General features: G+C 38.8%; 1 protein-coding gene across 1 annotated transcript in view; it reads left to right on the top strand.

Annotated features, from left to right (window-relative positions):
* MUC5AC (mucin 5AC, oligomeric mucus/gel-forming) overlaps positions 1–16,991 on the top strand; it is an 81,500-nt gene that overhangs the window by 19,300 nt on the left and 45,209 nt on the right. Inside the window, 15 exon segments of the mRNA XM_032212770.1 lie at positions 120–258; positions 2,844–2,954; positions 3,910–3,979; positions 4,529–4,666; positions 4,981–5,145; positions 7,254–7,348; positions 8,401–8,527; positions 9,690–9,942; positions 11,073–11,125; positions 11,888–11,988; positions 12,910–13,016; positions 13,018–13,059; positions 13,145–13,283; positions 13,392–13,505; positions 14,027–14,212. Coding sequence (XP_032068661.1) covers positions 120–258; positions 2,844–2,954; positions 3,910–3,979; positions 4,529–4,666; positions 4,981–5,145; positions 7,254–7,348; positions 8,401–8,527; positions 9,690–9,942; positions 11,073–11,125; positions 11,888–11,988; positions 12,910–13,016; positions 13,018–13,059; positions 13,145–13,283; positions 13,392–13,505; positions 14,027–14,212 — 1,840 coding nt within the window.

Raw genomic sequence — 16,991 nt, forward strand, 5'->3', positions numbered from 1 at the left:
TCAAAAGCTTTACTGAAAACAAGAGATACATAGTACAACAACCAGCCTTTTTTATTATAAGGATAACTCTACTTTTTGTTTAATAATTTGTTGGTAATTTCTTCCTCTTTTTACTTCAGTTCATGCACAGGGGGGCAGTGGACTTGCACCAGCCTTTCATGTCCTGGAGTCTGTTCTGTTGAAGGTGGCTCCCATATCGCCACTTTTGATGAGAAACACTATTCCTTTTTTGGGGACTGTAGCTATATGCTTACTAAGGTAATCTGCCTGCCCAAGGCTACCTTGATGGACCTTGGAGTGACTTCCTATTCTTTAACATCAACACTGTAGTTTAAAGTTCCAGTTAAAGGCATTTATACCAATTCTAAAGAAGAGACCCAAACCATAGGTCCTGCCCACCTGATTGTGATAACACAATCCAACAATAACTACAACATTGTGGGATTGTCACACTGAAAACAAGGACCCTCCCATGCATTGTTGTTACTGGGAGAAGTTCATCCTTTCTACATCTATGAATTATCACATATTTTCATTCATATCAATTTTAAATAAAGCTCCCTACTTCTTGATTACACTTGAAATCAGTGCTCAGGATAACTGAATCTTTTCCTCATCAAAAGTTTACTACTACTACTACTACTACTACTACTAATAATAATAATATATATAATAATAATATAATAATAATAACAACAACAACAAACAACAACAACAACAACAACAACAATTCAGTAGCACAAATGATCCACTGGAATTTGTGCAAAAATTATAATATTAAAACAACAACAAACTGGTGGGAACATAAGCCTGAAAAAGTCACCGAAAATCAGATGGTTAAGTTCTTATGGGATTTTCATTTACAAACAGACAAAATACTGGCGCATAACACACCAGACATCACACTGGTTGAGAAAAATAAGGTTACAATCATAGACATCGCAATACCAGGTGATAGCAGGGTCGAGAAGGAACATGAAAAAATCACGAAATACCTGGACTTAAAAATCGAAATTATTATGGCACAAACCAGCAATGGTAATTCCAGTGGTAATTGGCACACTGGGTGCTATTCCAAAAGCACTGGAATTACGTTTAAAACAATTAAAAATTGACAAAATCACCATAAGTCAAATGCAAAAAGCTGCACTGCTTGGATCCGCACGCATATTACGAAAATACATTACGACGTCCTAGGCCCCTGGGTGGGGCCCAACTAGTAACCAATGCCAAATCCAGCAAAATAACTGGCCACAATTCTGTTGTTGCGATTATTGTGTGTTGTTGTTGTTATCCCAATGTTATTATTAGACATTATGAAATCATCAACTACGGTTCTGTTTTCTGGAATTTGAGGGATGGGTGAATACATGTATAATGACTGCACTTCTTTCTGATTTGTTAAATTATGATGTTTTGTTCAAATAAGAGGGGTGGGGAAACAAAAATTGCAACTTTTAAAGTACTTTGTTTTTGTAATTGTGGGAAGGAAATCCTGACCTACAAAAAAAAAAGAGCCAGGTGATTTTATTCTTATTATTTTAAAAGACAGGCAGCATGGTGGCTCAGTAATTAAGACATTGGCTTGTTGGCTGGAAAGTTAACAGCCCATGTTCAAGACCCTGAGCACCATGTGACAAGGCAAGCTCCTATCCTCACTCCAGCTCTAGCCAACCTAACAGTGTGAAAGTAAGCAAATGCAAAAGCTGATAAATAGATACCACTTCGGTGGGAGGGTAACACTACTCAATAATGTCATGCTGGTCACATGACTGAAGGAATATCTTCAGACAGCATTGGATCAATGGCCTTGACCAGGGGTGGGTTCCGGCCGGCACTACTGCCGGTTCGCTCATGTGCACGCTGCACGCGCATTAGCAGTGCAATTAAAATTGTTGTGCACATGCGCAGAACTGAAAAACAAGATGGTGGTGTGTTCTGACCCCCCTCGTCCTACACCAAAGCACACCGAGACAAAGATACTTCCAGGATTTATTGATACACAGACAGGCCCTTGGCAGCAATCCAGCACAGTCCAGGCCTTGGCAGCAATCCAGCACAGACAAGGCGGTGGCAGCAATCCAGCACAGACTAACCTTGGCAGCAATCCAGCCTGCCAAGCGAGCCCCCAGAGCCCCTCCAGCTCAAGTGAATACGTTGACTCCTGCAAAAGGGTTTGTGCACAATCATTCCTTTTATAATCTTGAGAGGAGTCTAATTACCACCAGCTGAGTGCAATTATCTCCTGTAACTGTGCAACTGTTCCTTATGCCTATTAGCTCTTTGGTGCTGGGCATCCAGGAACAACTCCCTTGGCTCCTCCCCACTGCTCCAATGCATGATGTCTGGATCACACTCCCTTGTCTCCTCCCCATTGGTCCAAGGCTCAGGTGCCTCCTGGTGCCCAACCAGCCTCTCTGCACCCTGCTTGGAGTGGGAACCCTGTCCAGGGTCCTTCACATCCTCCAGAGTTGACTCATAGGGCCCTCGCTGTCGGAGTCTGGTGGCAGCTCCAACGGCTCCTGCTGGGCCACAACAGTGGTGCCACCAGGGGAACTGGTTTAGGGGCATGGCAGGCCTGGGTCGCTGCCAGTTCCAGTGACCCAGGCCACCAAACCACAACTGGTTTGGCTGAACTGGTCTGAACCAATAGGAACCAAACGCTGGCTTTGACATAAGGAAATAAGCACTGTCTTCTAAAGTTGGCAATGACTAGCAGAGTAAATCTTGCAGGGACTCCTTTACCTTTTTAAAAATATATATTATTTTAAACACATAACTAGTTTAGAAGGAATGTGATAGGTTCAGCTAATGCAAACTGTTAATACTCTTTATTTTTCCAGCTCTGTGATAGCAACGCCTTTGCTGTTCTGGGAGAAATTCAAAAGTGTGGCCTGACAGAAACTGAGACATGCCTGAAAGGATTAGCTATAAACATTGATGGAGGACAGACAGTAAGTGTGAAGAACAAGAATGGATGAGAAGCACGTTTGCTCAATAATTTTAGGAATAATATTTTTCACAAGACCCAGTCAGAAACAGATTCAGTTTGCATGCAAAAATTAGTTCTCAGTTGAGCTCCTGATACTAATGTTAAACTTATACCAAAAATATGCAGTAAAAATGTTGACTTTCCAATTACAAACAACACATGCAATTCATTTTCTTTGCACAATGTTCTGTCCATTGTTTCTTTGTAGGGGGATCCAGGTTCTGGAATGTTTTTTTCTTCTGTTAATATTTCAGTATTACTTTTCACTATCTATCCTGGCTAAAAAGTTTATTTCCTTCAAACTTCTTGCCTTGACTATGACTCCTCTCACTTCCTTTTCCTATTCCTCTTTTTCATGCTTCTCTCCTTCCCTGTTATTTTTTTTCTCACATTTTAGTTCTTACTCTCTAGTTTAAGCTACCTTCCTGTTCGGCCCTCACTTTCTCTATTTCTTTTTGTACCTATCTTCAAATTTGCCTTACAAAATTTCTCCATGGCATAGGAATGTTTTGGACATGAGTCTCTGAAAAATCTCAGAAAAATATTTATCCTATCCTACTTAAAACTTGTTCCAAATATTTCAGCACGTTTATTTTTGACACACCAATATAATTCAACCAGTTATTGTTGAACCTTCATTCCAACCAATTAAATACGATATAGATTCTTTATACAGATATCTTGTGTTTTAAAAAAATGCAGTTAAGCAAAATAACGTGTGTATTGCCTAAAAGAGTTAATGAAAATCAGTATGACTGAAGGAAAGGTGTTTGGTTTATTGTTTTAATTTATTGTTGTATGCCTCTTTGAGTCATTGTGGGTGAGTCGAACATATGTATTTGCTTAATAAATACATACTGCAGTAAAGATGTACTTTCTCAGTGTGCTTGCTCTAATCTCTCATTTTTACTACCCAGGTGATTGTGATCAAGTCTAATGGAGCTGTGTATGTGAATATGATTCTCACTCAGCTGCCTATCTCAGCATGTGAGTTCTTTGCTATTTATATTCTAGTATTTTACACAATTTAAGGATTGATCTTTTGTTCATGGAATTTTTGAAATTCTGTAAAATGTAGGTGTATGAATAAAATAATACCTCTCATTTGCCAATGATGGAAGAAAGAACTGAATGCTGTTAAAAGTCTAGTTTAGAACAGGAAAAGATTGATAGCAATTCATTACCAAAATGGAGTGGAGTGGAGTAGTGTAGAATTCTTTATTGGATGTGATTGGCCATTTAGATATTATATTAGACCTTTCCTTTGAAAGTAGGTACTAATTTATTGATCCTAAGTAATTGCTAATCGGGTTAATAAGAAATGTTAATCCTAAGAGTTATTAGTTTATAATAGTATCAGTTAATGATTGAGATACAAAGTCTATGCCTGTATCAGTATCATGAAAAGCCCAAATGGATACACCTCTCTGCTTGTGCTGCAGCAGCAACCACAGTTGCAAAACTCGTCCCTTGGTGGCAGATAAAATGTATGCTTTCATCTGAAAACTACTTCATTGTATGGTTTTGTTTCTACAGCCAATCTCACCATCTTCAAGCCTTCTTCATTCTACACTATGGTAGACACAAAATTTGGATTCCAGCTAGTGATACAATTTATCCCTATAATGCAACTGTTTATATACATGGATCCAAGCCGCAAAGGGCAGACATGTGGTAAGTGAATCAATGAGTCATTTTCACTACACAGAAGGAAGTTACAATGATAGCAGTACCCATAGCATTTAGACTTATATGCTGCTTCAGAGAGCTTTGCAGCCCTTTCTAAGCAGTTTACAGAGTCAACATATTGCCCCCAACAATCTGGGTCCTCATTTTATTGACCTCAAAAGGCTGAGTGACCCTTGAGCCTGGTGAGATTCGATCTGCCAAATTGCAGGCAGCCGGCAAGCCGCAGAAGTAGCCTGCAGTATTGCACTCTAACCACTGCGCCAGTGATAAAGGATTAATGTCTTTAATTTTTGTTTCAGGCCTTTGTGGAAATTTCAATGGTATCCAAACAGATGACTTTAAAGCTGTCAGTGGGGTGACAGAAGGAACACCTGCTGCCTTTGCTAATACCTGGAAAACACAGGCAGACTGTCCCAACGTCAAAAACATATTTGAAAACCCCTGTACTCTCAGCGTAGAAAATGGTATGTACATTTGTTTGTATATCTTCTCTGACTTATTTCACTATGTGCTGCTGATACTGTGCTTTTATAGAATTCACAGTAAGCAGGGCTGTCCTAGAAACATCTTTAAAAAGAGATCTATGAGGGGGAAAAGATCTAACACATTTAACATTGTGTTTAAAAAATATAAACACCCAGATGGACTGAAATATTTGATTGTTCTGCAGTTAAAGTTGCTTGTGTCCAGAATTATCAGGACAAATTTCATCTTCACAATGGACAATAATAAGGATTATTATTTCACATTTATGTCCTGCTTTTCCTCCAAGGAGATTAGAACAACATTTATTTATTTCCTCTCAGTATCTTCAGAAAAGAGTCTTATAAAGGAGATTAGACTGATTGGGGGCTACTGTGGACTTATCCTCTACAATGCCTTCCCCAAAATAAATAAAAACAGTGACATGTATAGTCACATATAGTCAGCAGAAAATGAAAAATCTATAATGTACCAAAAGTGACAGACCCATTATTACATAGCTGAGAGAATGCAGCTGTCTTCCCTGGTTTAAATTAGACTTTTGTGCAGCACAAGCCTGTCTCTTGAGATAGCACTAAGGGTTTAGGGCTAAAACCATGTTCCAGAGCATGTACAGTACAGTGTCAGATTGTGATGACAAAATGGCAATCAAAGCCGCACTCCTGTTGGTGCTAATGCAGTGAGTGGAAAACTTAGTAAAGAGGAATGGGGCTTTGATTACTCTATTGCAGGGGTGTCAAACTCAGATCATTAGTGAAGAGTGTGAAGTAGAGGAGAGAGGTAAGGGAAGAAGAGAGTGATAGGAGAGAAGAGGTGTCAGGGCTGCTTCACTCAGTAACCAAGATAGAAACCATTCAACTCCATTTTGCAGAATTAAGAGTACTTTTACTGTTCATGAGTAGATGGTAGCTAAACAAAGTGAGGTCTGAGGCAAAAGCGTGTGTAATCATAGATATCAATATGTGACCCAACCCCTCCCCCTGGTAATGTTAGTCCATAGTCCAATCAGTACAACCCACAGGTGTCATGTGGGAGACATCTTCAAAAAGCATCATCAAGCTGATATGCCGGACAGTTGGTCTGGGCGGCAAATCCCGTTGTTGAGGACTCGGAAAGTGCTCGATGTATGACCTGGCAGCTAGCAACAGGCCAGGCAATGCCCGGATTGGCTAGGGCACAGCATCGCCTGTTGCTAGCCGCTAGAGGTGCCCTGATTGGCTAGGGCGCAGCGTCATTCGTTGCTAGACGCTGAAAGCACGCCCATTGGTTATCCCTGCTTGACAGCCCGTTTAAATAGCTGTCAAGCAGGGATGGTGCTGAATCACCTGTATATAGTTCTATGTGAATAAACCTCTTGTTCTGGTAGTCCTGGCTCTCGTCTCGTCTTTCTGTTGATCCTCAAAACCCTTATCTGCAGCATGCGCAGTAGATGGTGAGAACACCTCCCTTTAATCAGTTTCTCCTGTACTGACACTTCCCCACCCACAAACAATGCTCCCCTCCCCATTTCAATGGCAGCCGAAAGCAAGCAGCAAAACAGAGGCTGACAAGAGAGGAGAAGAGGAGGACAGAAAGGAGGAGTGGAAAGGGGGGAGAGAAGAAGGAGAGAGGAAGGGGAAGTAGAGAAGAGAAGGATAGAGGGAAGAAAGGAGGTAGGGGGGAGGAGAGAGGGAGAAGAAAGTGATGGATAAGGTATATGGTGTATGGAGAGCAGAAGAGTCAATAATTGTTTTTGGGAGTTGATGGTAAGGTGAATTGATGTAAATATTTAATAATACAGTATGGTTGGTTATGTAATAGTATACATGTTATTATATGCTATGAAAATGGAAAAAATAACTTAATATGGAAAAAAACTCACATCATCATGACAGCATCATGTGAAGTATCAGGACATTTTCCCCTTTTGCTAAACCAGGCATGGGTGTGACCAGCACGTGATGTATCTTGCCTGTAGACCAGGAGTTTAATAGCCCTGCTGTATTGTGTTTGTCAGTTTGACATAATTGATCATTGTTGCAGATTTATACAGAGGAGGTATAGCAAAAAAGGATACCAAAATGACACCACATTTATCTCTGTTTTATAGAAAAATATGCTTTACACTGGTGCGGTTTGCTGACTGACACTAAGGGACCCTTTCAGAAATGCCACTCAATAGTAAACCCAGATGTTTACCATACTGTGAGTTATTTCTCTTCAACTGAAATGCCAAGATGAACTTAAAGATAATTCATGGGAAAAATGCATTGTCAAAATCAGAGAAGCCACTTAAGATTTTAATTGGTCTTTTTTTTTGCTTTCTATGTATTGGTGTGTTTTTTTTCATTCCCTACATTTTGTAATCCAATCATATATTTCTCACTTATATAGTACACCAGAATGTCTACCTAGACAATAGTTAATAGTCAAATGTTAGTATGAAGTATTAATTCGTATATAAATAGAATATATAGTTCCATTCTTGTGTTAGGTCTTAATTGGAGATGACAAATACTTTTTAAGCTGTTCTAAATAGTTTGCATTTCTTGGACTATTATGTGAATCAAAACATTATTATACTTCCTGAATTTCAAATTTTGCAATATAGTTATGGTTTAGATCTGCATAAGTGCAGAAACTCAATTAAAATATATACTGTACTTTAGAAAAATGCATATTCTAAGTTAAGATGTGAACAAAATTCATATGTTAAGGCAAGTTGTATAACACAGTCAATGTAATTTTTTTGTAATGTTTAAGAAAAATTACAGAAAATTCAGAAGGAAAGGAATTTTAATGGATTGGATTTAGATAGAGCCGTTCATTTCCAGTATAAACTCTAAGTTTACTTTACTGATTTATAGCACCTGAAGTATATGGCTATTCACTTTGCAGGATCCATAATTCATGGAAATATCTTGCTTCCTGAAAGCTAATAAACTGTTACATATTTATACACTGAAAGAACCCAAGTGACTAGCATATGACAGTTTAGGTGAAAGCAGAAAAAATACTTCAAATGCAATTTCTCCAAGTTGTTCATGATTTTGGCAAGGTCAGGCTAAAGCAAAGTTATAGAAGTGGTGATTCTTCAGATACTACTGCCTACACCTTCTAGTAGCCCAATAGGAAGACAGGCTGGCTGACACTCAGTGATATCTGAAGGATCTAAGGATTGCAACCTGGAGATAAAGTGAAATATCTCTGAAGGAAAGTGAAGTTTGGTTAATCCTGAGGTCCTTTGTTTTTTCTAGAACTGCATGTTTGACACCTGTAACTGTGAAAAGAGTGAGGACTGCATGTGTGCTGCCCTCTCAGCCTATGTCAGGGCATGTGCTGCTAAAGGAGTATTGCTAAGCGCATGGAGGACTACTGTCTGTGGTAAGTTTAGAATAACAAACAAAAAAGAGAGCCAACCTAGAACTAAAGACAAATTTCCTGACAATCAGTGGAATGGCTTCACTTCAGAAATTATGGGTGCTTCATTGCTGGAGATTTTTAAGGAGAGATTGGACATTTTTCTGGTTTGGTACATGATCTCTAGAAGACCTCCAACATCCCCTCCAACTGTTATTCTGACTGTCCCTACTTGTTTTTAACTCAATTAAAATGCTCCTGAAGGATCCCAGACCATTGGAAGCTGTCTTATTTTTCAAAGAGGAAGAATATACATGCTAGGAAATTACCTAAAAAATAACTCCAAAATTAGCTTGGAATCAGGCACATCATTCGCTAAAACTTTTCTTACATTTATTTTAAAATATGTTTGCATGTGTAAGCCTCTCATGCCTCAAGTTTCCACATGCAAACTTCTCATGCCTCATATCTTGTGGGTAGGGTCGATTTAACTCTAGCCACCTCTCTACTGATTACTGAATTTTTACTGGACTCCTATTGCTTTTCAACAGTTGAATTTTTCTCTCCCTTTCCAAGATATCTAGTGGTTCGTATGCACTCCAGCCTTTTGCATTCAGTATCCTGTTCTCAGTTTCTTTAGGTTTTATATGTCGATAATACCCAGTATTTTAACTGCACTAGTGGCAGAAGTCAGTATATTTCTTTCAACAATCAGATTACTGTCTATGGCAGTGGTTCCCAAACTTGGCAACTTTAAGACTTGTGGACTTCAACTCCCAGAATTTTCCAGCTAGCTCTTCTGGCTGGAGAACTCTGGGAGTTGAAGTCCACAAGTCTTAAAGTTGCCAAGTTTGGGAACCACTGGTCTATGGTAATGGCTACCTTCATTGGTCAGGAACTTTTCTTTCATGAGCTTCATTTTTGGGAGTTACAGAACATGTTTTGATGTTTGAGATTTGGAGATGCATATATTTACAGAGTCCCCCCCCCCTGAGAGAGAGATGGAGAGAAAGAGAAAGAGAAAGAGAGAGGGAGGGAGGGAGGCAGGCAGGCAGGCAGGCAGAGAGAGGGGGGGAAGAGACTGATAGAGTCATTGCAACTTGTTGTATGTATAGGAATTTCTAGTACAATTGCTACATGAATCTTGCTAATAAATCCATTCTTTTTTTCCTTTTTCTCTCTCAAGCCAAATTTCAAATTTGTCCTGAAACCTGGACTTATCATTACAACATTGAGACCTGTCAAGCCACCTGCAGAGCTCTCAGTGAGGTTGATGTCACCTGCAAAATCAAGTTCTCTCCAGTGGATGGATGCACCTGTGAAGAAGGGACATACCTGGATGACAATGGCAAATGTGTGCCTGCCTCTAAGTGTCCTTGTTACCACAAAGGATCTGCCATTCCATCTGGAGAGGTGGTTCATGACAATGGCATCATGTGGTGAGAGACTTCAAATAAACATAGTGGTGGAAAGAGAAGTAGCAGAAAGCCATGGAACAAAAGTATAGGGGAAAGCAATTGTATTCAACCTTGCTTGTGAGCTGACCATTCAGGACCAGAAATCCTTTCACAAAGTCACTTCATCTACTAGAATAAATAAAACTTCAAATCTGGTGTAGTGCTGTTATTTTACTGTACTTCTTACAGTGAGCTGAGTTTTTAAAGATGGAATGGAAGTACCTATTGATCAATTTTGTAATATTTGTAGCATTTCCTTTTTTTCACATTTCCATCTGTAAGTATTTTGGGCATTAAAAGATACTTCTAAATGACCAAATCTGCCTGATTTGAAAACCCAAGCCTTTTGGAAGACAGAAGAATGAAAACTTATTAGTTTTGAAAGTAAGCTAGCAAGACTGAAATAGAACTGAACTTAATCAGTAAGGGATTCACTTTTTTATTGTTTGCTTTCAGCTAGGTGAAAAGTAAACTGGTAAAAGTGGGTTAAGCTGGCAATAATACAGTTGATCTATATGATTTTGTGGCCCATACATTTCTAACAGAAATGCTTCAAGTATCCATATAACCCCAAGTAAAAGATCTCTTCATTTCTAACAATTGTTATCAAAAAGAAATCCCTTTCAGTATTTCAACGTGTTTTGAATGATTCTTTCCTTTTCCTCTCCTCTTCCTCCTCCTCCTCCTCTCCTCTCCTTTTCCTCCTCCTCCACCTTCTTCTTTTCCTTCTCCTCCTCCTTCTCTTCTCCTCCTCCTCTTCCTCCTTTTCCTTTTCCTTCTCTTCCTTCTCTCCTTTCCTCCTTCTCTTCCTCCTTTCTCCTCCTCCTCTTCCTCCCCCTTTTCTCCTCCTCCTCCTCCTTCTTTCCTTCTCTCCTCCTTCTCTTCTCCTCCTCCTTCTCTTCCTCCTTTTCCTTTTCCTTTCTCTCTTCCTTCTCTCCTTCTCCTCCTCTCCTCCTCCTCCTTCTCCTCCTCCTCCTACTCCTCCTCCTCTTTCTCCTCCTCCTCAACAACAACAACAACAAAGAAACTACTTATAGTTTAAAGTGTAATAAATCAGGATCATAAGTTTATTACATTTATTGCAATATAATAGCTGTCTTACTCTCTTACAGTACCTGTGTACAAGGCAAGCTTCAATGCATTGGGGAAGTGAAATCACAAACAGGTACAACCACCATTTTATTCCCTATTTTATTATGATGGTGTTCCAGCCTTGTTCAGATCCAGCAAGAGAAATCTATGCCTAAAGCAAGCATACTATTTAGTAAGTGCAGTACTTTATGAACAAGTTTTCTATTTAATTTGTCATAATAGCACCACCACCACCACAACCACAAATCTGACAATGGCACCATTAAATGGCAAGATTTGTAGAAACTGAATACCTGATTGGCTAATCTAGAAAGAAACACTGAATTAGATCCAATACAGCTCCCACAAGAGGAGAATTCCTTGAGTAAAGTTATTGGCTCAAGATACGCTGGCAGCAGAGACATGTGCAAATGATTTCTGCTGATTTCTCATTCCTCTGCAACATGCAGATTTCTGTTCTAGGATCTCTTCAACCCTCCAAATCAGAATTGGGGGACTGAGGAGGTTGCAAGGGAAGGAGGGCAGCCATTGAAGGCCCACAATCCAACCACTGTTTCTAAAACTGAAGTATGAATATTCATGTGGATTTAATTTGTGTGCTTCATAAGCAATTTGAAAACTTGATCAATTACTGTACATTAATTTTATTATTATTAAGAGGCATTTTCCAACTTTGGGAAACACGATTCAAAACTAAGAAACTTAAACAAAACAAGATTGTGATTCTTCTAACATGGGGTCCCATGTCAGTTGTAGTCATAAAATGTAAATTTGGCATAATATACATTGTGTAATTACCGAAATAAAATCTCAGACAGAATTTTTTTTCTTCCAGATTGTGTTGCTCCTATGGTCTACTTTGATTGTGACAATGCCACAGCTAATGCTCATGGAGTTGAGTGTCAGAAGAGCTGCCAGACACTTGATATGGGCTGTGTAAGTATGGCTAGTTAAAAGTGGGTCTGATTCTAATAGCTTTTTCAGCTTGGGTGGGATTGTTTTCATAGTGAAAATGCAGAATAGAAATTTAATAAGTAAAACAGCATATTAGTAACTGAAATTATCATCAGTCGAGTTAAATATATGAAGCTGTCTGTCAGGAGATAATTGATTGTAATGAAAATTGTCTTTTTGCCTCCGAAATTGCCAGCACAATTTGGCACACTATCTTCCTATCCCTTGAGGAAGATACTGCCAAATAGAAATTAGTCTGATAGATCGCAAGAGATGATAGTTAATGAAGTATCTAAAAGTCTTCTCAGATCTTTCTGGGAGAAAGGAGAACAAATTCTTATGATACCGTAAACCTGTTTAACAAGCATGGTTTAGTCATGATTGTGCACTTTTATATTGTATTCTATTTAATTTATTAAGCTTATGCCAAGTCACTGGCCAGAGATGCATAAAAATAAACATTCAGGGACCCCTCTTTATATCTGCAAAAAGCCTTTGTGGCACAGTGGTTAGAATGCAGCACTGCAAGCGACTTCTGCTGACTGCTGGCTGCCTGCAATTAGGCAATTTGAATCTCACCAGGCTCAAGGTTGACTCAGCCTTCCATCCTTCCGGGGTTGGTAAAATGAGGACACAGATTGTTGGGGGAAATATGCTGACATTGTAAACCACTTAGAGAAGGCTGTAAAGCTCTATGAAGCTGTATATAAGTGTAAGTGCTATTGCTATTGCTTTATCAAAATTCCTGAAGGAAAAGGAAATTGAAACAACAGTGTACATATTAAAAATAGGAAGAACTGGCATTAATTTGAAATCACTTTTTCTTTGTACGATATCTTAGAAATGTTACTTCTTGTCATAGAGTTTTGTCAGGTAACACTTTTTGTTAATCCTCTATTGCAGTACAGTACACAGTGTGTCTCTGGTTGTGTATGTCCTGATCAGCTAGTGTCTGATGGTACAGGCAAATGTATACCTGCAGAAGAATGTCCATGCATTCACAATGAAGCCACATAAACCAGGAGAAACTATCAAAGATAAATGTAATACTTGGTATGTATAAATTGATGGCTGATATAAAGCGGATTGCATTTATATTGCATCCCTATTAATATCTAATATGTGTTTGGCTACCTAGCACATGCAAGAACCGAAAGTGGTTATGCTCTAATAAACCTTGTCTGGAAACTTGCTCAGTTTATGGAGATGGTCATTATACCACCTTTGATGACAAACGATATGCCTTCAATGGATTGTGTGAATACACACTGGTCCAGGTATTAAACTTTTTCGCATTCAATTTCTACTATCATAAATTTATAATTTTTTAGCCTTGAGTCTCCATTTGTGTTCATAAAAACTTAACACCACATTCTTTTCTGCAGAATCAGTGTAGTAAAAATAAGACAAATGTAGAAACTTTCCGGGTGATCACAGAGAATATCCCTTGCGGTTCTACAGGGACTACCTGCTCAAAAGCCATTAAGGTGTTCGCTGGGGTAAGTAACTTAGCAGAAGGTAAAAACATTATGACTTGTAGTAGTATGGACAAAGCAACAAAATCTGTAATATGAAATCTTTATATAATAAGTGGAAATCTTGAAATAGTATATGGTAAGCATAGGGCACTATATTTGCAAAAATATCCAAATGCCAGTGCAGAACTTGCCAATAATGGAAATCTCCGGCGGAAATTATTAGAAGCAATGGCATTGATAGGTGGTGTGAGTGGTTTTGTGCGTGGTGTGTCTTTGATCAAAGTTAACTTCAGGTGACTGCCTGGAAAAATTCCTGCAGTTTTCTTGGCAAAGTTTTTAGGAAATAGTTTTCCCTTTTGTATATTCTAGGGATGAGAGAAATTGATTGGCCCAAGGTCACCCAACTGTCTTCATACCTAGGATAGGACTAGATCTCATGGTCTCTTGGTTTCTAGTCTGATTCCTTAATCACGACACCAAACTTGTTCTCCATTGATAGATATAGGTACAAATACATATGTTCCTTGTATTTTATCTTTTAGAACTATGAGTTACTACTTACAGATGGAACATTTAAGGTGATACCGAGACTTGCTGTTGAAGGCGAAGCGCCTTTCACGATCCGATACATGGGCATCTACATGGTGATTGAAATTTTTAATGGAAGCGTGACCGTAATATGGGATAAGAAAACCAGTGTGTTCATTAAACTCAAAGCAGACTTTAAGGTGAGGTGTGAATGCAAAATAGAAACTGAATCATTCTATTTATTTCTGAAGACTTGCACTGAAAATTGTTAGAGAATGAATGATACATTCATAATATAATGATACAGTCAATGAAGAACAATGTTTAAGAGTTAAACATGCACATTTAAATATTTACAGTAGTTGGTTTATTAAATGGATCCTATTATGGTTCCACTTTACAGTCAATTTAGCATTATTTTAGTTGCTAGAACCATTGATAGCAGTGAAAAAATTGTCATGTAAAACACAAAGGGCAAGACAATGTTCTGACAATATATTATGCAGAGCAATAAACATGATCGTTATGAATGACAATTCTCTGTTGACCTTGTTATAGCTAACATTCTTAACTGACTTTTTTTGCATTGTAAGAACGTAAATGATTGGCTTTAGCATAAAATTTGTGTTTAAGAAATACTACAAATATTTTATTTGGGTGGACTGACCCCATTTAACATTGGTATTTATAGGGAAATTTTAATCATTCTTGATGAATTCTGTGAATAACTGAAGAGGTGTGTGTGTGTGTGTGTGTGTGTGTGTGTGTGTGTATCCCTTGAATTGATTGTCAACATATAGCAAAAGCAATACTTGGAAATCACACTGAACTATGGTTCAATGAAATATGGACAAGCATAGACCTCACATACTCCCTTCCCTAATTTTCTTGCCAATGTTTCCCATTTGGCAGCTTCCAGGTGAGTGAATTTCAACTCCTAGAATTCACATTGATAGCCATACTACTATGGAATTCTGGGATCTGAAGTCTATACACTTGAAAATTGATACGGTTGGAGAACCAAGTTCCTTATGGTTGAAAGAAATGCAAAAGCTTTCATTTCTGTTTCCAGAAGACCAAGGCAGAATACAGAGCAATCTCTCCTAGCTTTTTTTCTCCAGTTGCGATCCTGAGATTGGATGGGCAGAAAATAAAATTACCACTCACTGAGCATCTATGTCTGAAAATAGGAATAAACTTCAGCTTCTCTAATTCTGGACCATACTTACAGGGCGGGGCATAACCTTTTCCTAGGGGGTCACAGCAACACTTGTAATAACAACACAAATAATTCATACACCATTCGAAAGCCCATCAAAAACTGAGTTTATTGACACGATTTAATAGTCAGTATGACCACCATTAGCCCTTCGAACAGCATTCAAACGAGGTGGATAAGAACACAACAAATCTTCAAACAGTTCCGTTCGATTTTCCAGATTTTTCAACACAGTTTCCAAATTCATTCTCAAAGTTTCAACCGAATATCGATTTTGACCTTGCTCCTGAATCATCAGAGCTTCCACTTCATCCTTAATTATGGCCCCAATGTTCTCTGCCGGATTGAGATCTGGCGAATTTCCCGGCCAGACGTCATTGCCCAAAATTCGACATTGTTTTCCTTTAACAATTGCTGAGTCGCATTTGCACGCATGCAAGGAGCTTTGTCATGAAGAAAGACAGCCTCACCAACCACCAAGACATTGTCTGGATCACTGAGAAATGGAATGACATTCTCCAATAAAATTTTCTCACGGAAATAACTGCCATCCCAGGATTCCCCTTTATCCTTCAAAACCCAATGCAGTTTCTTGGCTGTGAAAATGACGAAAATCCCGATGCAAGTCGGATTGCGAACGATTTGTCGATATCGTTCATGTTTGGCGATGTCGTCGACGTCTTTAGCCCAAATTTGATCGTTCTGGAAATTCGGTTTTCGAATGGCATAAACGAAGAATTCGTCAGATGGCGCCGAATGAAGAAGAAAATCTTCCTTGGTCCATTCAGACAACCAATCGCACAACCAAAGCCGATCTTGAACGTGTGTTTGAGTTTTCAATGGTTTGCAAATGACGTGGAATGGCTTCAAACCTTCTCGTTCTCGATATCGGCCGATTGTCCTTTGATCAACTCGTTTTCCACGAATTTGAAGGATTTCTTGGGCCACTTTTCGGTTTCCTTTTCGTTGTTTGCGACTGCCAGTTGCAATGATGGCTTTGCTTTCTTGGGACAGTTGCAGAGGACGCCCTTCTCCAAATTTTGTGAAACATTCTTGGGCTGTTTTGTTCCAATTATCAGTAACCCAATCCGGATGACGTTTCAATTTGTTTGCAATCCATTTTCGATTGATAAACGTCGCTCCAGCATCGCGAGCCTCTCGAAAGGCAATGCATTTTATTCTGTCAATGATCCTTTGTTCTTCCGAATCGAATTTTCCAGCCATTCTTAAAGCAAATTTAACATTTAATAGCTCATTCAATTCAGTTTTTTATGGGCTTTAAAATGAGGTGTCGCGGAAGTTGTAAACTGCTGTCGATCTTGCTGTGACCCCCTAGGAAAAGGTTATGCCCCGCCCTGTACAACGACAATACATTAGTAGACAAACTATGATTGACATTATGAACTGTTCAATTTTAAACCAGCTTTGCACAACCTCCCTTCCTAATAGCTTGGGACGAGAACTCTCAAAATCTCCCAGTTATCATGGCCAATAGCTGGAAACATCTGTTTAAAGAAATGTTTCAAAACAAATATTCTAAATCCTAGTTGCTGAAGTTGGCTTGAATCAATTAAACTTAATTATTAATGTTAATCATAGCTCTGTGTCCAATCTCAGGATGAGCTCAATATAACCAAACCTTTTGCACGGGGAGTAAACATAACCTTTTAGTTCTGCTAGGGATACTTGTGCTCCATTCAAGGATAACTTTTCTAAGCTGGACTATTCAATACACAAGTATATGCACACACAATGTTGTA

Source organism: Thamnophis elegans, chromosome 1, assembly GCF_009769535.1.
Source record: "Thamnophis elegans isolate rThaEle1 chromosome 1, rThaEle1.pri, whole genome shotgun sequence".
Lineage (NCBI taxonomy): Eukaryota > Metazoa > Chordata > Lepidosauria > Squamata > Colubridae > Thamnophis > Thamnophis elegans.